The sequence below is a fragment of the Nelumbo nucifera genome, chromosome 6, assembly GCF_055504915.1.
Source record: "Nelumbo nucifera cultivar China Antique chromosome 6, China Antique-T2T, whole genome shotgun sequence".
Lineage (NCBI taxonomy): Eukaryota > Viridiplantae > Streptophyta > Magnoliopsida > Proteales > Nelumbonaceae > Nelumbo > Nelumbo nucifera.
Window position 1 is genome coordinate 11,413,529 of NC_142654.1, and position 22,172 is coordinate 11,435,700.

General features: G+C 41.1%; 2 protein-coding genes across 4 annotated transcripts in view; one reads left to right on the forward strand and one right to left on the reverse strand.

The window, feature by feature from the left end:
- Positions 1 to 22,172, forward strand: part of LOC104587859 (uncharacterized) — an 80,179-nt gene that overhangs the window by 28,512 nt on the left and 29,495 nt on the right. The gene's annotated exons all lie outside the window — the stretch shown is intronic.
- Positions 1,537 to 22,172, reverse strand: part of LOC104587877 (1,4-alpha-glucan-branching enzyme 1, chloroplastic/amyloplastic) — a 123,651-nt gene continuing 103,015 nt past the window's right edge. For 2 of the 3 annotated variants that reach the window (XR_002022160.2, XR_016077166.1), the window contains exons 20-23: positions 15,761 to 15,916; positions 2,213 to 2,287; positions 1,975 to 2,113; positions 1,537 to 1,880 (exon numbers count right to left, since the gene is read on the reverse strand). Coding sequence is in view for 1 of the 3 variants with exons in the window: in XM_010245635.3 (XP_010243937.2) it covers positions 2,027 to 2,113; positions 2,213 to 2,287; positions 15,761 to 15,916 (318 nt within the window). In the remaining 2 variants the exon portion in view is untranslated. Of the gene's footprint in view, positions 2,114 to 2,212; positions 2,288 to 15,760; positions 15,917 to 22,172 lie in introns of all 3 variants that reach the window. The other variant, XM_010245635.3, reaches the window with a different exon arrangement.

Below are 22,172 nucleotides of genomic sequence, written 5' to 3' on the forward strand. Positions count from 1 at the left end.
AGATTTCTTCCCGTGCTGTATTTATTATACACCCCACTTTCTTTCTCGTTACTAATTGCTTGAAAAAAAATATAACCAGGTTAGTTAGCGAAAAAAATATAATTAGATTAATCAGAGGCCCAGAACACGGAGTAAATTCACAAAATTTTAGATCAAGTTAATCAGAACTCAGAAGGCATAGTGAGTTCACAAAGATATAATCTGAACCTTCTACCCTGCAATTTGCAATATAAAATTACCAATTGTGATTTAGCTTGCAGTAGACAGTAGTTCGGATCAAACGACAAACATTGGATAGACATTACTTTTTACATTGGCTAGGACTAAGATGGTGCGTGCCCGTGCCCCATGTGCAAAACAATAACCACATCACCAACTGAGGGGTGGAGGGGGTGTTTGGTACATTGAAATATTTTGAGTATCAATACAGTGAAACATTTGCATTCTGGGCTGATCAATACAAATATTGAGAGATCTACCTGAAATGTTTCGAGTTGATCAATACAAATTGCAATTTATGACAATCTCACAAATTTGTATTAATCAACCCAAGGTTCTAAATATTGATACGCCGATAGGAGCATATCGGTATTTTTTTTTTCCTTTTATTTTTTCAAAACTGGTTCATGGGGGCCGGTTTAAGGCTCCACCCCCTGAACTGGTCAGAACCCCGATACACCCTGTAGGGGCATATCGGGGTGCTCTCAAAACGATATATATTGACTGATGCAGGCCGTTTGAACTTTGGATCAACCCAAAACCAATGGCATTGCAATACCACTGCACACCCCAAAATAGGGAGTTTCTGCATAACGTAGATATTTTTGTTTCAGATGATGTATAGAAAAAAAAAACATTTTGAAATAGAAAATAAAGGCTAATACATTTAATAGGTGAAAAGTCAAAGGTGAAGATCTTGAGACTCGGGGCGGGGGAGAAGGTTAGAAAGGAAAATACAATCGTGAGAATGGATTAGAAACTGCGACTTCTAGAAGATATGATAAAATGAAGCGAAGTAGATTAACATGACCACCCGCTCTACCAACAAGAGGTCTGACACAAATTAAAGATTCTAGAAAAGCAAGGGGAAGGCCTACAAATGCATAGGTTGAGGTGGTGAAAGATGACTAACCACTCATAAATCTGATTAGCGGATGTGGATTTTGATGATGATGATGATGATGGCAATGGCATGCATCGAGCTGACCCATCAGTTGGTACAAGGCTTAAGTACCTGTATAGTAGGGCTTTCAGCGGTGGCTTCTGGCTTTGCAAAATTGGCCCCACAAAGGCAGACTATAAGCAATGTTGGGTGAAAAACACAGAAAGCCCCAAGACTTTCAGTTTCCGCCTAAACTTTTGGCTTTCCAGTGAAGCTTGTTTTAGTTGCTTACTTCAAAGCTTCTCAAGTTAAAGTATCTCAAAGCTTCAGCTCTCCTAAACGGGTCCTAAGTTGAATCAAACTAAAAAAAATGAGAGATCAATGACCAATGTAACATTGCATGGCAGTGACGGGCGGCTTTCTGGGCTTTACGATGACTGCTTTAACTTATCTTGAAATAATTTAAGTATTAAACTACTGCAATAGTTAAAGATCTTGAAATAATTTATCTATGGAATATACATCGACGGAAGTCTTCCAAAACATCCTTGAGGACTGCTGTAACTTATTTCACAAGCGGATGGACATTGAAGGTGTACAAAACTCCAGGTGAAAAGAATTTCCGAGGCTTTATTGCTTTCATGCTTGACACCATCTCGCGGTTTTGCTCTGCTGCTTGATTTCATTTTTAAATTTTCAACTCCATCTTTGTACCTCTGGATGCCTAATCAGCCAAGGATCTGACTATGCCTTCAAGTGCACACATATTTCTATAGTCCTGAACATAAGACCAAGACGCTAGTCATTCACATTCCCCCCAGTTGGTATAATGTAGAATTATCCTTCACAAGAGGATGCAAGTTATTGCTTACACAAAAATGTTGCCTTTGATGGACAACATCCACAAATTTTAAGGGGCTTAATTCAGTCCTCTGCCAGAGCATAGACAACTGCTGTTCTACTTGGGGCATATACTCGGAATGATCGTGGTCGGTTGTCGTGCTGGTATTCCTGCAAAGTTAAAATGTTAGATTTTTAGTATCTTTTTTAGATCAGTTGAAAATGCAAACAAGATCAGCGGTAAGAGATGTCCCAATTTAATCTCCTTACAGAGCTGAAATATTCTGCAGTGTGATCAATTCTACCAAAACCACCGAACAATTTGTCATCCGAGTCCAAAACTACCTGTGAGGTAAATCATAATAGAGTTTCATTTTCATTGTCTTGGAGAATAATATATTATCAGTGTAAATGAATCCACACCGACTAGCAATTAGGATGTATTAGCCAAGTCAAGGAAGAAAATGGATGGCCATGATGAACAAGACTAGGTTCCACAAATCAATAGTGCATGCTGCATTGATATTAAAACTGGTAATCAAAGCCCTTGAATTCCTTGTAGAGGCCCACCCAAAGCCTCCTTCAAGGACTGTTACAATGGTTCTACTGGAATGATACGATACACCTGATACATCCCATACATTACGATTTTTTGAACCTTGCTCTCCATTTCCCTGCCAAGGCCTCCTTTGAGGACTCTATGTTCTAAAGAGTCCTACTACTGCATTCTTAATCTTTCCACAGGTTCCAGCATAGAGCAAGGGGAACTAGCTTCCATAAAATTTTGCCCTTCCTGCTGAAAGCTGAAACCATGTGTCGGCCAAGAGGAGAACAAGCACTGAAGTCCCCCAGAATTGGTCTCTGTCATGATTAGCATAAACCTTATTCATGGACATTTTAGCCTAAGAATTAAATATTTTGTACACATATCACGAACTCGAAAGAGAAGGGTCCCCTTGAATGATGTATATATGATGGAATTTTGTGTTTTCATATGAGATTTATACTTGGTTACTTATTTGAATGATTTTATTGCTAATAGGTAGCATACAGGCATGTAGGTTAGTATAGCAAACTAATAAAGTAGCTTAGGAGGGGTAGGGATCTTTAGATTACTTTCAAATTCCATTGCACAGGCGCTTGGGCACCCCGTGGTCACCTAGGCTCGCCTAGGCGTCTTGACAACTATGGTTTAGGTTTCTTGTAGAAATCACATACGGTATCCTTCTTTTCATCATTGCTCTTATTAGCTGAGGTGGAATTTCCTTTTGTCTTAACACTTGCAGGGCATAATGCTATATAGCATGAGTCTGGAGATATACCTAGTGCCTACTTTCCTCAATGAACTTGAGATAGGGCCACTTCATCTTAGCAAAAATAGTCATCAGGTTGTATCATGCATAGGATTTGGTCCTATTAAAAACTCAAATACCCTATTTCTCTTCTCCACTAGTTTCTTGTATGTGGCTGCATCCTTAGTGCCCTCCCACACAAGTCTCCAACAAGTCAATCTCCTGCCATAATGCATAGGATTTGGTCCTATTAAAAACTCAAATACCCTATTTCTCTTCTCCACTAGTTTCTTGTATGTGGCTGCATCCTTAGTGCCCTCCCACACAAGTCTCCAACAAGTCAATCTCCTGCCATAATGACTTAAAGAGTATAGTACAAGGTCAAAGTCTTCTCCACTTGCTTTAGACTATTCACCTCACACCTTAGTTTGTATTCCTTGGCTACATTTATCTTCTGAAAATAAGTTTCAGCCAAATTATCCTAGATCTCCTTGGCTGTTTTCACCCAAGATAGTTTACTATATGCATTGCATAGAATTGAAAATCCATGATACCACCATGCAATTCTCCTGCATCCACTTATTGTAGGAAGGATTAGACCTATCTAATTGTGTAGTACAGTGTAGTACTGCTAGTACGATACCCCAATTTACCATGACCACCAACATAAATCTGGATAGACTGAATCCACTCCAAATAATTAGTCCTATCTAGTCTAGCAATAATTGTCATCATCATCATCATCATCATCATTATCCAAGCCTTATCCCAACCATATGGTGCTACATGAGTCCTGTTTTGCCATTCCATTCGGCTGGGAGAGTCTTTTTGGCTTCTCAGCTCGACACCTCTTCCTCCTCTCTTCTTTCTCTCTCTCTCCTCTATCTCTGAAGCTGGTTCGACTGATCTATTTTCACATGGTATCAGAGAGTCACTAAACAGGAGGAAAAGAGACTACAGTTTCATTTGATCAGATCCTCCTCCTTTCTTTCTTTTATTTATTTTCCGATCTGCGCAACCTGGAGTAGGTGTGTGAGAAGGCTGCAGCAATCCACAGAAGTCTGCGGTAACCTATTCAGGTGTTCCTAGGGTTATGGTGGCCTAGTTACAGGTGAAGGGGGAGTGCAGCAGCCCTAGTAGGAGATTTCTTGACTGCTGTCACCATGTGTGACAGCCTTAGTGGTCGTGTGGTTGTAGTTGTGGTGGTCTGAACCCTCTATTGAGCAGTTTCAAGAGGGATTTTTTTAATGGTGGTTATGGCTTCCTATTAGAAATCGTTTTTTATGTTAACAGAAGTGGCTGAATGTGTGCTTGGGTAGTATTGTGGTGATTGGATGATGAGACGCTGTATGGTGGTGAGTGTGTTGGTGTAGTACTCAAAGAACAATAATCGACGTGTTTGGGGCTGATATTTTTTTTTGGACGGGCAGAACCAGTTTCATAGATTGAAATGGCGTCAATGGGAGATGTTAGTGGTGACCATAAATCAAGTGTGATGATTTCCTCTAACTTTTTAAGTGTGCAGATGACGTCCATCAAACTCAACGGTGAAAACTAAGTGCCATGGGCTAAGTCGGTGGAAGTGTTTCTTAAGGCTAAGAAGAAAGTAAAACATGTGCGGGAGGAGAAACCTACAACCGAATCTTCGGGTTTCAGTGATTGGGAGCAGGAGGATGCTCAAATCATGACGTGGTTGTGGAACAGTATGGAACCTAAAATCAGTGTTAACTTCATGTTTTAGACACAACAAAGGAAATATGGGAGCACACTAAGAAACTCTATTCTAGACAAGACAACACTACAAGTGTTTATCCGCTTTATCAGGAATACTCCAGTTTTCTCATTGGGATGCAGTCCTTAGAATTGTGCGGTATTTGAAGGGGGCTCCAGGCCGTGGGTTACTGTACAAGCCAGGAGGTAGTCTTGAAATAGTTGGCTATACAGATGTAGATTGGGCAGGTTCAGTATTTGGAGGAAATCTAGTGACATGGAAGAGCAAGAAGCAAACTGTTGTAGCAAGGAGTAGTGCAGAAGCAGAATACAGGGCCATGACACACACTACATGTGAACGAGTGTGGTTGAAAAATCTTTTGCAGGAAGTCGGGTTCTCAATAAACAAACCCATGAAGCTATACTGTGACAATCAAGCTGCAATTCACATCTCATCCAATCCAGTTTTTCATGAGAGGACTAAACACATGGAGGTAGATTGCCATTTTGTAAGAGAAAAGTCCTTAATGGTGTCATAAGTACAGAGCATGTGAGAACAAGTGATCAGTGAGCAGACCTATCCACGAAAGGGTTGAGTTCGGGAAGAGTGAGCTATATATGGAACAAGCTGGGACTATATGATATATATTCTCCAACTTGAGGGGGAGTGTTAGAGTCGGATAAAGAAGGGTATTTCAATCTTTTCAGCATCTGTTTAAGTAATATGTTAGTTTCATGTCCCACACTTAAGTAGGGGCATATTTGACATTGTACCTTATTCTCCAACTTGACATGGTCGGTTTGGCTTCTTAGTTCGACACTTCTTCCTCCTCTCTTCTTTTTTCTCTCTTTCTCTTCTCTATCTCTAAAACTGGTTCGACTTATCTATTTTCACACATATATTCCATTTTAGTCCTACTTAATCTAAAACATTTCTAAGGCATTTGTCCACACACTTAATTTTGCATTCAATCCTTCATTAATTTCATCAATTAAAACAATGTCGGTGTTTTAAAAGCGCAAGGCGCAAAAAAGGCCTAGGGGTCAATTTGCGCCTAAGGCGCAAGGCGAGTGCGCAAAATTATAAAAAATTCAAAAAATAAAATGCCAAAAAAAAAAAAAAAAATACTAAACATAATATTAATAAAAATATACTTAAATTTTAAAATAATGTTTTAAAAAACCTATTATCTAAAATTAAAATACATAAACATAAGATGTAATTATGTAAAGCATATTCAAATGAGAATTTAAAAATAAAATAGAACATATAAAACATTTTCAAGCATTTAAAACCTCTAATCTCTTTTTTCACTCAATTGCATTACTTCACGTAGCTAATGTAATGTAAAACATATTACATTCCTGATTCTACGAGCCGCCTTTGTGCCACGCCCCTTGAGGCAAGTGGCATGGGGGTCCGGGGGCAGAGTCCCCGGGCCAGTCACTGTTCAAAAAAGGCAAAAAAGCGGCAAATTTTCAAAAGGCGCACGCCTAGGCTGCGGCACAAGGCGCATCAGGCGCACTAGGCGTGTGCCTTTTGAAAGGACTGCGCCTAGGACCTAGGCGAGGCGCATGCCCTGAAATGTGCCTCGTCTATGCGCCTAGGCGCGCCTTTTAAATCACTGTGTTGACAACAGACAACATGCACCACGGGACCTCCTAAATATGTTTAATCAATTCATCTATAATCAGTGCAAATAAATAAGGGCTAAGTGTTGAATCTTGGTGAAGATCAACCTTAACTGTAAAATCTGATGTCTCTCTTGCAAGTTCTAGTCTAACAATAGTCACAACATTGAAAACATTGTTTTTGGACACTATGAGTACAATCCCAAATTCGACTCTACTTGAAATCAACTCCAAAAATGCTCTATTAAAATAAAGAACCAACAAAAATACCACCATAAACAAGACTATGATATACTAACCAAAAGAACTTAATCTCTAGTCAAGAGCATAGAGGAAACTAGGGTTTCACCAACCCCAGAACCTACGAGAAAGAGATAAGATGGAGCTGCTTCTTCTAGTCTTCAAAGAAGGCTTCCCAGTGGTAGGGGTGCTCACGATTCGGTTAACCGAACTGTGGGGTATTTTTTCAAAACGAACCAATCTGATTGGTTTTTTAAATATCAAAATCGAAACCGAACCGATGCAATCGGTTAACCGCTGGACCGTGGTTCGGTTTTTCGGTTTTTTTATACACTTAAAATAAAAAAATAACTAAAATTGTCGATGGTTGCTGGTGCCGAACTGCTGGTGCCATTGGTTGTTGTCGGTGGTGGACTGGTTGGTGCCGGTGGTTGCTGTCAAGTGTCGCCTGAATGAGAGCATGAGAGGTGGCACGGTTGGCACCTGGCGGAGACACAGAGAGGAGAGGTGAGAGAGAGAGAGAAGAGAGAATTGAAAGAGTGAGAGAGACGGCATTGGTGCTTGCTTGCCGGATTGGTTGGACCGTTGGTGCTTGTTTTCCGGCGAGGCGGAGACCGGCGTTGTCATGCTGGTGGTTGGCGCGGGCTGCGCGGCCTTTGGATTGTGGAGTGAGAACTGAGTCGAAGGAGAGAAAACGAAGAGAAGAGAAAGTCAGGAAACTGAGAATGAGAGAGAAAAAGAAAAAAATGAGACAAAAGAATTGGCATTAGGGCTGTTCATAAGAATGCCCAACCCGACCAAACCGACCAACCCGGACCGACCCAACTCGAGTCGGCCGGGTTTTCATTCGTATTGGTCGGTTTCGGGTTGGGAACATACAAAAACCGATTTCTTGGGTCGGTTTCGGTTTTCACATAAGAAAACCGAAACCGAAACCGACTCGACCCGACCCGAACTAGTCTTTCTTCTACTAGTTTGGTAGTTCCTACTTCCTAGTTTGAGTAGTTTCCTAATTCCTACTAGTCTTCTAGACTTCTACTAGAAATAGAAGGCCCATTAGGCAATTACAATTAGAATTCAATTAATTTGGTGTCCTTTTTAGTTTTTTACCTAGATTAGGCAATTACAAATAGAATTCCTACTAGAACTAGAAGGCCCGTTAGGCAATTACAATTAGAATTCCTAGTTTCCTACTAGTCTTCTAATTCCACTTTTGTCTTCTCTTAAAATCTTCTATTCTCTAACTTAACTTGGTTGGTCCGCCCTCCTCAACTCAAGTCCTCAACTAATTCAGAGTTTATTCGGCTTTGTACAGGAGCAAAACTGAAACCGACCCAAACCGACCCAACCCGACTCAAACCGACCAGGTCGGTTTGGCCTATCAGTGGGTCGGTTTCGGTTCCCACCTCCGGTAACCCGACTAGGTCGGGTCGGTTGGGAAAATCCCATGAAACCGACCCAACCCGACCCGTGAACACCCCTAGTTGGCATTGTGGGGAAAAGACAAGAAAACCGGCAGTCTGGCAATCTAGCAGAGGCAGACTGCCAAACTTTTAATTGAAAAGGTTCAAATTTCAAAAAAAAAAATGAAATTTGAATCTTAAGGTTGAAAGTCTATAGCTAATAAATCGGTAGGCGACTAGGTGCCGAATAAATCGAAAAATTTTATTCAATTTTCAAAAAAACTAAAAAATAATATATATAATATTATATTATTAATATAAATATATATTATTGTATATATCGGTCGGTTCGGTTAACTGTCGATTTTTTAAATGGTTAACCGAAACTATCGGTTTTTTAAGAATATCAAACCGAAACCAAACCAGTTGGTTCGGTTTTGGTCGGTTTTTCGGTTTTTTTTGCTCACCCCTGCCCAGTGGCTATTGATCTCTAAATGGGTTCAAAATAACTCAAAAGGATTGTTTGCGCTAGCCCTAACTGTCTCTTGGGTGCTCAATTTGAGTCAGGTCAGGTTTCTCCTGTTGATTCTGGTTTTGGGCAAAGACTTCAAGAACAATTTCTGAGCCTTGAAACCGCAAAACTCTCCCTATATATATATGGCCGTGCCGTGCTGGTCCATGGACCTGAAACCCCAGGCGACACGGACTGATTTACACCTCTAAGCAACTTGCCCGATTTACACCTATAGGCAACATAAATCAATGGTGATCAGCCACTTAAATTTCAATACACCCTATTGATCCAGATTGTCTGTCCCCTAGGGACAGAAAATTTTCTATCCCATCCAATACTATTCGAACACGTCACATTCTCCCACTCATTTTGAAACAAACGGAATTAGGATGCTAAAGGCAATGTAGACGTCAGTTTTTATCAAATTTGTTTAACCCCTCCTTTTCATTCCACTTGTTAGTGAAGGGGTATTTCAGTCTTTGTACACCTGTTGAGAGTGCTGATGTGTACTATTATGTTAGTTCGAGTGCCTCTTACTTAAATAAGGGCACTCTTGTCTTTTCTAGTCATTAATAATATAATAACAGGTATGGCCGAATCTAGGTTGACTTTTCCTAAGTTTCGAACCAGACCTTTTCTCTTCTCCTTTCTCTTTCTTCCTTCTTCTTCCTTCTTCTTTCTTTTCTTCCTTCTTGCTGTTTACTTTACAACTAACAAACCAAACAGATTTCTAGGGCAGGCTGAACTTTAACATGGTATCAGAGCTACATCAAACAAATCAGTCCTGCTAGAATTCTGTTTTCTGCGCATTCGAACTAGGGTTTTCTTAGATTTCTCAGCCGTTGGTTGGAGACTGGGAAAAGGGCTGAAAAGGAGTGATCGCCCTCTTCCCTTGGAGGTTTCTATGCCTCCGGTGGTGTTGTTGGTGATCGGTTGCTGTGGTTTCTAAGCCCTCTCCTAATTAATGTAGGGCTGGTGTGTGTTGTGCAGTGGTGTTTCATTCCTTCGTGTGGTTGGCCTTCAGACGATGAGGTAAGGAGTTTTTTTTTTTATGCATATTTTCTGTTATGGAACACATGAGAGGTGTGGTACAGATCGTATGATGGGTTTTCAGATCGCAGTATGCTAGGGTTTATGTTAGAGTTTATGCTGGTTTGTGTGTGATTCGAAGGGAAGTAGTGTTTACTTAATGGTGAAACTTCCGGTAGCTGTAGAGTAGGGGTTGTGGTGTTACAAATACAGCTTTCAGCCTTTGTCATAGCTGAATCAGTGTGCAGATTTCGGTGAAGTATCTGTGTGTAGTGTGCAGTGTGTAGTGCTCAGTTTTAGTGATAAGGGAATTCGGCAATGGCATATAACAGTGATAGTAAACCTAGATGATATCTACTGACTACCTGAATGTCCAAATGACCTCCATTAAACTGAATGGAGAGAATTATGACCCTTGGGCCAAGTCTGTAGAGGTCTTTCTGAAGGCGAAGAAGAAGGTAAAGCACATAAGAGAGGAGAAACCTCCCACTAGTTCTCAGGAGTATGAAGACTGGGAACAGGAAGATGCACAGATTATCACATGGTTGTAGAACAGTATGGAACCCAGAATCAGTGTGAACTTCATGTTTCTTGACACAGCCAAAGAGGTGTGGGATCATGCTAAGAAATTGTATTCTGGTCAGGATAATACAACTAGGGTATATCAACTGTATCAAGAATACTTCAATCTGCAACAGGGAAATCAGAACCTTGAGGAGTACTATGCCAGTATGAGAAATATCCGTAATGAGCTAGATGTCTATCACCCTCTCACTTCTGATGTCAAGGTTCAACAACAACAGAGAGAGCAGCTTGATGTGACTCGGTTTCTGGTGGGGCTGAAGTCTGAGTATGAACCAGTACGAGCCCAGATACTAGGAGTATCTGCTCTTCCATCTCTAAAGGAGGTGTTTGTTCGTCTTCGGAGGACTTCCATTGGATCTATGGAAACCTCTAGTATCTCAGATAAATCAGCATTTGCAGTGTAGAGAGGACGAGGTGGCAGAAGTGGGGCTCGAGGAGCCCAGCCTGGCCGAGGTGGCAGTAGTGGTCCAGTGTATGGCCGAAGTGGTAGTGGTGGTCCTACACATATCCGTGGTGGTGGTCGTACTGGAGGCAGAGATTCAGGGGGAGCTCGTGGTAGAAGACGTGGCTCAGGTCCACGGAGGTGTACTCATTGTGGTTTGGATGGACATACTATTAACTACTGCTATGATTTACATGGTCCACCCTCGACGTGGGCCAACCATGCCATGACTAGTGACACTAGTTCCAGCTTTAGACAGGAGAACCGATCAACTGACCATATGCCTTCTACTTCTCCAGATGGTCCAGGCAAGGAGATGGTGAGTGTTCCTCGTGATGAGTATGAAATGTTTGTTCAATCCACGTCGCAGCAGAACACAGCTACCTTTGCACACTCAGGTATGGCTTGTTTGGCATCCACACCCAACCCCTGGATCATTGACTCTGGAGCTTCCGATCACATGATGGGAACTCCAGGTGTGTTTTCATCTCTCACTCATTGCTCAACATCACAATCTGTTACCCTTGCTAATGGCTCCACATCATCTATTCGTGGTGTTGGTAATGTTGACCTAGACCCTGTGTCCCTATCCTCTGTTTTATATGTACCTAAACTTCCATTTAATCTTATGTCTGTTAGTAAGCTGACCAAGTCCCTTAATTGCTCCGTTACATTTTACCCCTCTATGTGTGTGTTTCAGGATCTCAAGACAGGGATGAAGATTGGTGGAGGGCATGAAGCCGGTGGACTGTATTAACTTGATGGTGGTGGAAGAATGTCAACGGCCCTTCAGTCATCTATTTCTCCTCTCCAGTGGCATTGTAGATTTGGTCATCCTTCGCAGAAAGTGCTGAAGTCCTTGGTCCCTTCATTGAGTCAACTTTCTGTTCTAGATTGTGAGTCGTGTCAATTTGGGAAACACCATCGTGTTCCCTTTAGTTCTAGGGTTGATAACCGTGTGTCGAGTCCTTTTTCTTTGATCCATTCAGATGTTTGGGGTCCTTATAAAGTGATGTCATATAATGGACACAGATATTTTGTTATTTTTGTTGATGACTTTTCAAGAATGACGTGGCTCTATTTAATGAAAGAAAGAAGTGAACTATTTGCCATCTTCCAGAAATTTTATGCTGAGATTCGCAATCAATTTGGCGTTCACATCAAAATTTTTCGTTCTGATAATGGCCGTGAATACTTGTCTTCATCTTTTCAAGAATACTTGGACCAACATGGCATTATACACCAAACTTCATGTACCTACACCCCACAACAAAATGGGGTTGCTGAGAGAAAGAACCGACATCTTGTAGAAATGGCCTGCTCACTCATGCATCACATGAATGTTCCCAAACCCTTTTGGAGTGATGCAATGCTCACCTCTTGTTTCTTAATTAATCGGATGCCCACGTCTATTCTTGATGGTCGTTCTCCTTTTAGTGTCCTGTTTCCCAACATGTCTCCGTTTCCGCTTCCTCCTCGGGTATTTGGGTGTGTCTGCTTCGTCCATAATCTGGGTTCCAAGACTGACAAGTTAGATGCACGATCCCTTAAGTGTATCTTCCTTGGCTATTCCCGGACTCAAAAAGGGTACAAGTGTTACCATCCCAGTTCTCATCATTCTTTGGTATGTGCTGATGTTACTTTCTTCGAGTCTACTCCGTTCTTCATGGGGTCCGGTGATGCTACTTCCTCCACATCACCTCCTCCTCTTCCCCTTCCCGTGGCTGATCCTCCTCCTCTGGTTCCAGTCGTGCCTACATCTGTGCCTCCGATGCCACCGTCCGTTGACTGCCCACCTATCCGTCACGTGTATACACATCGCCCACGTGTACCAGCTGTGCCTCCTCCGGCTTCATCACCGTCAACAGATCCGACTTCAGATCCGACACCAGCCTCCAACTTTGATCTCCCTATTGCCTTACGGAAAGGTAAACGCACCTGCACCCTTCATCCTATTTCCAATTTTGTTTCCCTTACTCACCTCTCCACCTCCCATCGCCAGTTCATCTCCTTGTTATCTTCAGTGGTTGTTCCTAAGGATGTCCAAGAAGCCCTTACCTCTCCAGAGTGGTGCCGTGCTATGGAAGAAGAGCTCTCTGCACTCCATCATAATCACACTTGGGACCTCACCGCTCTTCCTCCTAGGAAGCAGGCTGTCGGTTGTAAGTGGGTGTATACCGTTAAGTACTTGCCAGATGGTCGTGTTGAGCGCCTGAAGGCGCGGCTGGTTGCGAAAGGGTACTCCCAAACCTATGGCATTGACTACATAGAGACATTCTCCCCGGTTGCTAAGATAGGGTCAGTTCGTGTTGTCATCTCCCTGGCAGCTATGTATGATTGGCCTCTACATCAACTAGATATCAAAAATGCCTTTTTGCATGGTGATTTGCTCGAGGAGGTCTACATGGAGCAACCACCAGGGTTTGTTGCTCAGGAGGTCTCTTCCTCTCCCTCCCCTCTCCACCCACTGTCCCTTCACCTTCACATACATTTGAAAGCAAATATCTCACTGTCATCGGAGACAAAGCTGCATCTGAGCCCCGCTGCAAGTCCCTCTCTCTTCTCTTCTCCTCCCTCTCCACCGACACGCTGCATCGCAACGCAAATCGCAGCCCAACCCCACCATTGCAACCCACTCCGGTGCTGTATTCCGGCTACTTCAAGAACCCTCCTTGCCGCTGCAGCCCTCACCGGTGCTGTATTCCGGCCAGCTCCATAACCCTGCCTCACCCCTGCAACTCTCGTGGTTCTTATTTCGGCCACTTCAGGTTTAATGTGCTGTATTTCGGCCATTTCAGGGGTTTATTTTCTCAACAAGAAAATTCCATTTACCCAAATGCCCAATCATAGATTAAATCACATTAAACAACATGGTGACAATTATCTGTCAAGATTGCAGAAATTGGGAAGAGAGTTGTTCCCGTTTGTTTCTCTTCAATCCAGTTCTGTACAGTTTACACATAATTTATGGCCTGTAACTCTGTAAGATATCAATTTTCAATTGTGAGATTTTCATCCTGTCTACAATACAGAGACCATGTCGATATAAAACTTCTATGAACTTGGATGAACTAGAACAGCTGCTGTGTAAACTGAGAAGAGATACACAGGTTCGAAGAGAAGGAGAGGGAGGAGGAAGAGAAAGAAGGGGTTCGGATGATGATCTGCCGCCCCATATTCTTTATTATTTATAGGCTTTGATTCCTTACAAGAATAGGATAGAAATACATAAAATCCTAATCCTAGTAAGACAAAAGATAATATGGATAAACATAATAAGGCCAGCCGGCCCAATCTTAAAAGAAAAATAAAACCAGCTAGGAAATAACTAGGGGCCCGTTTGGCAAGTCTTTTTGAGAAGATCTTCTCGTAGCTCTGAAGTCAATAGACGCATTGAGCTTTTGACATAAGATCTGGGCAGCCCATAGACCGTTTGGCAGAAGAGCGTCTTTCCGTGCGTCATTTCGGGACTTTTCGCGCGAGATTAAAATGTGAAAGACGTGAGAAGCTTCACTTGGAGCTTCCTGAAATCAGCCCAAAATGGGCTTCATGCGTCTTTTCGGCGCCGCATCTTTTGGCGGCTAGATCTTCCGCATGCCAAATGGGAATAGACCGATTTTTTGTCTTCCCGGCTTGTAAACAGCCGAAAGACTGTGCAAAAAGACGCGCCAAACGGTGCCTAGGTGTGGGTATGGACCCACGAGCCTGAGTGTGGGTATGGAACCCCACACTCGTGACTTAGTAACTATTTCTTCATATGATATTCCCAAACTTGAAAAGAAGATCCAATCTTCAATCTTTGTTAGATTTAACATTCTTCAGAACTGAAAGTCTTAAACATAAATAGAGCAAATCAAATGCAGTACCGGTGAGGAGGGTTCCTGAAGTGGCCGGAATACAGCACTGGAGAGGGTTGTAGAGGCGGGGTTAGGTTGCGATTTGGGTCGCAATGCAGCGTGTCGGTGGGGAGGGAGGAGAAGAGAAGAGAGGGACTTGCAGCGGGGCTCAGATGCAGCTTCGTCTCCGATATTTGCTTTCAGATGTATGTGAAGGTGAAGGGGCGGTGGGTGGACAGGGGAGGGAGAGGAAGAGAACTCTCGACGGGAATGGTGGAATGAAAAGGAGAGGTTGAACAAATTTGATAAAAACTGATGTCCACACCGCTGTTAGAATCCTAATTCTGTTAGTTTCAAAATGAGTAGGAGAATGTGACATGTTCGAATAGTATTGAATGGAACAGAAAATTTTCTGTCCCTAGGGGACAGACAACCCGAACTCGTAGATTATGGGTCTTAAAAGAAAAGAAAAGAAAATGTGCTCTGATACCAAGTTGTGATTCAGTCCAAGAATAATTCCTTCAAATAATTGGAGATTTATTCACAAGAGTGAGAAGAAAAAAGGCTCATAGCAGAGGAAAGAGAAAAAGAGGGAAAAAAAAGAAGAGAATAGGTTGAGAGGGAAAAGGAAATCATGGGCTGTCTAGCAGTCCAGACTCTCTTATAATCTGACTAATTATAAAAATAATTACATTGACCAATCTGTCCCTAGTATGTGGCAGAAAATAAAAATAATAAAATATGGCTTATGTAGGCCCATAACCAGTCAGCCTGATACCTAATAATAACAAATAAAAAATAAATTAAAGATCCACAATGTCCTTACAGCCCAATATCACTTGTCAAAAGAAAGTGGAATCTGTAAAATTTGACAAAACCTTAAATAACATTTTGCATTAAAATTTTGTCAGTTTTTTTCCTTTATATATAAATCATGATGGTAGAAGGTACCTGCAAACAAGTATTTTTATGCAAATTTCTAAAATCATTAATATACAAGTGAATTAAAGGATGATATCTACTGGTATACCAAAAGGATTACGTTTATTGGCTTAAAGAGATCAGAAAGTGTGGAAAAACATGCATATCCTAGAACCCAATGGCAGTATCCATAGAGAGGAAAATAGAACCATACCTTGTACTTTCCTGGTTTTAAGCAACCAACTCGATAGTCTGAGTAACTCTTAGTCCAATGGAAATTAAAGACAAAAACCAAGTCCCCTCGCTCAAAGATAATCATCCTATCTCCTTCATCTTTCCGTGATATATACTGATGCTCTGATGTCATGAACTGTAGAATAAATGGTTCACCAATGCAACAAAGATTTCATATTTAGGAAAACAAACACAAGTTTCTTCAGCAGAATTCAAGCTCAAGGGTAGTTACAAAAATTCTGAATACATGATTCTGCAAGAACATTGTTAGAGTCGACAGCATAAGGGTAGTTTAGTCTTTTGTCATTTAATTAGAGGTGTGTTGTCTATTTTGTCTTTGTTTAAGTTGTGTGTCCCATAGTTAATGAGGGACATAATTATCTTTGTATTCCAATGCATAAACTATAAATAAAAGTTGGGTTGGCTGAGAGAGTGCTTTTCTCTCTCGCCAAACTTTCTATTTCTCTCCTCTTCTCTCTTCTTCTCCTTCTCTCTTTCTTTCTTATTTCAGACCTAGAACTGAACCAGTGTTAATCGAACCATTAACAAACATATTTCATACTAGAGTTGAAAATGCAGCATCTGTCAGTGATCAGGAAGGAAGATCCAAAATAAGCTTGAGTTCCTTGTCACATTGGAACGAGAAGATTTTGTGTGTTTTGCAAGATCAATGGGTATATTTTTTTTTTGTGTAGAACTCTTCTCATAACCAAAAGGGAGTCAGAAAATTACAAAGCTTATCAAACTATCTTAGATGAACATAGTTCAAACATTTATTTTGAGCATCTCTTGTTACAGACCATATACTGGAAAGACTCATACTGTTGTTCTCTCTCTCTCTCTCTCTCTCTCTCTCTTAATCTTAGGAAACATTCATATTGTTACTGCCAATGGTGAGAGACTAAAAATTGTTGGCACCCACAATCTAACCTTGCTTGGTTAAGGTTAATCTGACGTGCACCCCTAGTGAAAGTAGGGACCATAAGGACATGCTTTCTTTGAAGTTTGAGAGGGATTGTACACCATGTCCAATTGTTTCATTGTTTGCTTTCTTCAAGTATATAATCAACTTCCTTTTGGGATTTATGGCATAGATGCTTGGATCATCCTCATTTGATAGACTTCAATATTTGGTTTGGTTTGTTGAAATGTAAACTTCTTCCATTGCAGCCATTTGGTAAAACTTGTACTAGTACTGTTAATACCTTTTCCAGCTAGTACTATTGTATCTACCACTCTTCTTGATTCGATAGACAATGATGTAAGGGGATCATCTCCAGTCTTATCCTGTTTGAGCTTTAAATAGTTTCTGTTGTTCATTAACAATTATACTCAATATACATGGATATATTTTGTGTAAAAATCAGGTTTTTTCTTTTACATTTAAAATTTTCTTGCCATGGTTGAAAACTTGAAATCCACTTCTCTGTTGGAATCAACATTTTGCATTCTAATTCAGAGGGAGAATATATTGATAAGGGAGCTTTAGAAATTTAATGGAATCTTGTCCCAACACTCGTGTCCCGGTACTTCACAACAAAATGGGATACATAAAAGAATCACCACATTTTGGGGGTTAGTCAAATGTTGCTTCTTGATTCTTCTGCTCCACCATACTTTTAGGTGGACATTATCTCTACTATTATGTACCTAAGTAATCAATTTCTTAGACCTAATTTGCATAATACCTCTCCACAAGAATCATCTTCCTGAATATTCTAAGCTTCACGTTTTTTATTGTGTTTGTATTATTTACTTTCCTCCACATTTTTTTTAATGTTACAATCCTGCCATTCCTGTGTTTTTCTTGAGCATGTTTCCTACTTTGCTTTTACCGCTAAGCCTCTTAGTACATCACCAGAAATCATATATATGTTTTCTTTCTAGAAGAGAGAGAGAGGAGAGAAGAGAGAAGAGAAAGGGAATCAAAGTATGTGGGAGTCAAAAGATTGGGCTCGCCCAGCTTCACATTTATAATAACATGCTGAAAAATAAAAGATGAAGTAATTACAAATATGTCCCTGGTGGCACATCCTAAAAATAAAACTTAAACAAGAGAAAAGAACATGCTGACAGCACTCTAACAACAGAAATAAAACTAAAATCAACAACACTCCCCCTCAAGTTGGGCTGAATATATCTATCATGCCCAACTTGTCACATAGCTCATTGTGCCACAAGTATGGAAGCCCATTTGTGAGAGCATCAGCAAGTTGCTCCTTGAACTTGACATAAGGAGTACAAATTTCTCCCTTTTCCAATTTTTCTCTTATAAAGTGCTTGTCCACTTCAATGTGCTTGGTCTTATTGTGTAGGACAGGATTGCTAGCAATGTTTATAGCCACCTTATTGTCATAGTAAAGGGACATAGGATTGTGAACAGTAACCCCAAATTCCCCCAAAAGATTCTTCAGCCAAAGAACTTCAGCCACCCCATGTGCCATAGCCCTATACTCCGCTTCAGCACTTGACCCTGCAACTACATTTTGTTTTTTACTTCTCCATATCACTAGATTTCCTTCTACAAATGTACGGTACCCACTTGTGGACTTTCTATCATTCACAACACCTGCTCAATCAACATATGTATAGACTTTCACTTTCAGATGATTATGTTTGCTGAATAGTAACCCTGTTCCTGGATACTTCTTCAAATACCTAAGAATCCTCTCTGTTGCATCCATGTGTGGTCTCTTAGGGGAATGCATGAATTGGCTCAAAACCCCAGCTGAATAAGCAATGTCTAGACGTGTCATGGACAAATAAAGCAACCTTCCCACTAACCTTTGAAACTGTTTCACATCTTTCAGTGGTTCACCATTACAATCACAAAGTTTATGATCAACATCCATAGGAGTATCTGCTGGTTTTGCACCTAACTTGCATGTGTCTTGTAACAGATCAAGGATATACTTCCTCTGAGAAATAAAGATGCCCCTTTTTGAGTGAGCAACTTCAATTCCAAGGAAGTACTTTAGAGGACCCAAATCTTTCACTTCAAATTTAGAGGCTAGGAACACCTTTCTTAGCTTGCACACCTTATTTTCACTTCCTTTAGCACAAAAACTAGGGGTTGAACCATGTACACCTCCTCCTCCTCTAGATCACCATTTAAAAATCCATTCTTTATATCCAGTTGATGCAATTCCCAGTCAAGGTTTGCAACCAATGATAGAAGAACCCAAATTGAGTTCATCTTATCTACTGGAGCAAACGATTCATCATAGTCAACACCATAGACTTGAGTGTACCCTTTAGCTACCAACCTTGCTTTGTACCTTTCAACTGTTCCGTCTGCCTTGTGTTTCACTATAAACACCCACTTACACCCCATTGGGTCATTTCCTTTTGGAAGATCCACCAACTCGAATGTCTTATTTTTATGGAGGGCATTAATCTCCTCCTTCATAGCATCAGTCCATTTAGGATATTTTAAAGCCTCTGCAACATTTCTAGGTATGGGGATGCTATCAACTCCAGATAGGAAGGCACAGTGAGAGGGGGAAATGTGATCATAAGAAACATACTGGGTAATGGGGTGTTTGGCAATACATGACCTGACTCCCTTCTATGAGCAATAGAAGGTGTTGGACTTACCTCTTGGGAATTTGAAGGTGTTGGTTTCTCAGTGTTTGGTGGCTCTACATCTGTCACATTGTTGATCTCTACGGCGCGTACGTTGGAAGACACGAAAAGGAGCAGGATCTAGAGTAGAAGAGAGACTTGATGGGCCTGGACCTACTTCTCCTTTTCCATGTTACTCTCCCCCTGAGGAGAAGTAGGGAAGAATGGTTCATACTCAAAAAATGAGATATCCATAGAGACAAAGAACTTATGATCAACGGGATCAAAGCACCGGTAACCCTTTTGAGAGGAGGGATACCCCAAAAAATTCCATGAAATAGACTGAGGGTCTAACTTATCATGAGATGGAGATAAGTCATGGACATAAGCACGACAACTAAACACCCTCATGGGAATGGAAAATAAAGGAGATTGAGGGAACAATAGCCGATGAGGGGCCTTGTAGTTCAACACTCTGGAGGGCATGCGATTTATGATATAAGCAACAACAAGTACAACTTCTACCCAAAACTGTTTTGGAACATTCATATATAACATCATCCCTCAGGCTACTTCAAGGAGGTGTCTGTTCTTTTTTTTTGCTACACCATTTTGTTGTAGTGTTCTTGCACATGAGCTCCTATGAATGAATCCATGAGAAGTAAAGAACTCATTGAGCTCACCATGGAAACATTCCTTCACATTGTCTGATTGGAAAATCTTAATTTCAACATGAAATTGTGTAAACACCATCCTCTAGAAATCTCTCACAATCTTTGAAACTTTGCCTCTGCTACGCATGGGAAATACCCATGTATAGCGGGAGAAATCGTCAATCAATGTGATAAAGTACCTTATACCAACCCTTCGAAGTTATGGTAGTAGGCCCCTACACATCAGAATACACAATATGGAAAGGGAAACTTGATCTTTTATTACTTGAATTAAATATTGTTCTACATTGCTTGCTCAACTGACATGTTGGACACCGGAAACCTGACACTAAACATGACTTAAATAAATAAGGAAACAAAGACTTCACTATTTCAAAAGACACATGACCGAATTGATTATGCCACAAAAAAATTTGACTCTTATTTGACTGACTATGCGACTTTGAGGATGACATCGAGAAACCAGCCTTGTTGTGGAGAGTGTATAGACCATCCACTAAGCTTCCTCTACCAATCGTCCTCTCAGAAGTTAGGTCCTGAAAAACACATGAATCAGGAAAAAAGGTTACTGTAGAGAACACTGATGTGGGCCCCACAGCTGTGGTCCCACTCTGTCTGTAGGGTAGAATGCACCTAGTCATCCTAGGGTTAGCTGATGGTCAATCTATTATTCTAGTTGTTATTTATATTTCAGTTTTACATTGTTTTATGTGTTATGTAAATACCAAGGGCAGATGTGTCCTTTCTGTCCTTCCTTTCAAACTTTGTGTTCTACTGCTCTCTCACTACTCTTTCTCCTCTTTCCTCTATACTTTCTCTCCTTTTCGAACCTGAAATTTATTAGTGCTCAAGACTGATAGCAGTCTTGAACATCTACATGGTATCAGAGCCAAGTTAGGGTTTCTCATGTGAGTCTAGTACCAGCCAACCACATGAGAATCTCCTAGGACTGGAAGCTGAAAAGGTGGAGTTCGCAGACTGATTCTTGGAGATCGCCAGAAGGTTTAGCAGCTGTTGAAGGCTTGTCACAGTTGTAGAGTGTTGGTGGTCAGGAAGAATCAGAGAAGACTAGGGTTCGGGTAACCTTGGAAGGTAGTGAACAGTTTTTTTCTTGTAAGTTATTTACTTTCTAAGAGAAGTTCTATCAGAGAAGATAGGTTAGACCTATCTGGAAAGGGCGGCCGAACCATTCTAGGGTTTTCTCCCTTCTATTCTCTAGGGTTTAACAGCAAACCCTACTGTTGGGCCGAACTGCCTTAGCTTTGTTTCTCTCTACTCTGGGGTTTGAAAGTGATCTTGCGGCAAGCCCTAGTGTTAGACTGAACCTTGCGATCTACCTGGAGCTATTCTCAAGTTTTTTGTTAGCATTGATCAGATTATAGGGTTTCATATTAACCCTACTGCAAGTCTATCTGTACGGTACTGATTGGATTGTGCAACTGAAATGTTCACTTTAAGGACTGATAAAAACCCTAATTCTGCCAAGCATATCAGACCTACTTCTAAGCTGTTTTCTCAGATCCTTTTGGGGTTTTCGAACTCTCTTAAGGGGTGAGAACTGTACGGATAGCTGCTGTTGTGTTTGCTAGTTGGTTTCAGATCAGAGTTATACCAGTTTTGTGCACATACACTGTGAATACAGATCGGTCCTACACTGTTTTGATTGTGATTGGTAGTCCAAGTGCTGTTTTTGAGACTTGACCGAGATGGAGTTTAAAAATCAGGCAGAAGGCAGCTTTGGGAACATCAGTTATGGTAGTGTTTCTGAGACGGGTGGTCAGATTACAACCGTAAAGTTTGATGGATCAAACTATTTGGAATGGGCCCAATCAGCCGCGATGGCTATTGGGGGAAGAGGTAAATTAGGGTACCTCTTGGGAGATGTGAAAGAACCCCCCAAAGGAGACCCTACGTATACCAAGTGGATCCAAGAAAACTACTTGGTTATGACATGGCTGTGTAATTCTATACAGCCTCATATTAGCCGAAATTACTTGTGGGCAAAGACAATTAAGGAGATATGGGATGTTATGAAAGAAACTTATTCCCAACCCCTTAATGTTGCCAGAGCATATGAATTGAAATGTGAAGTGAAAAACCTTAAACAAGGAGAGAAACTGATTTCAGTATACTTCTCTACCTTGCAGTCCTTGT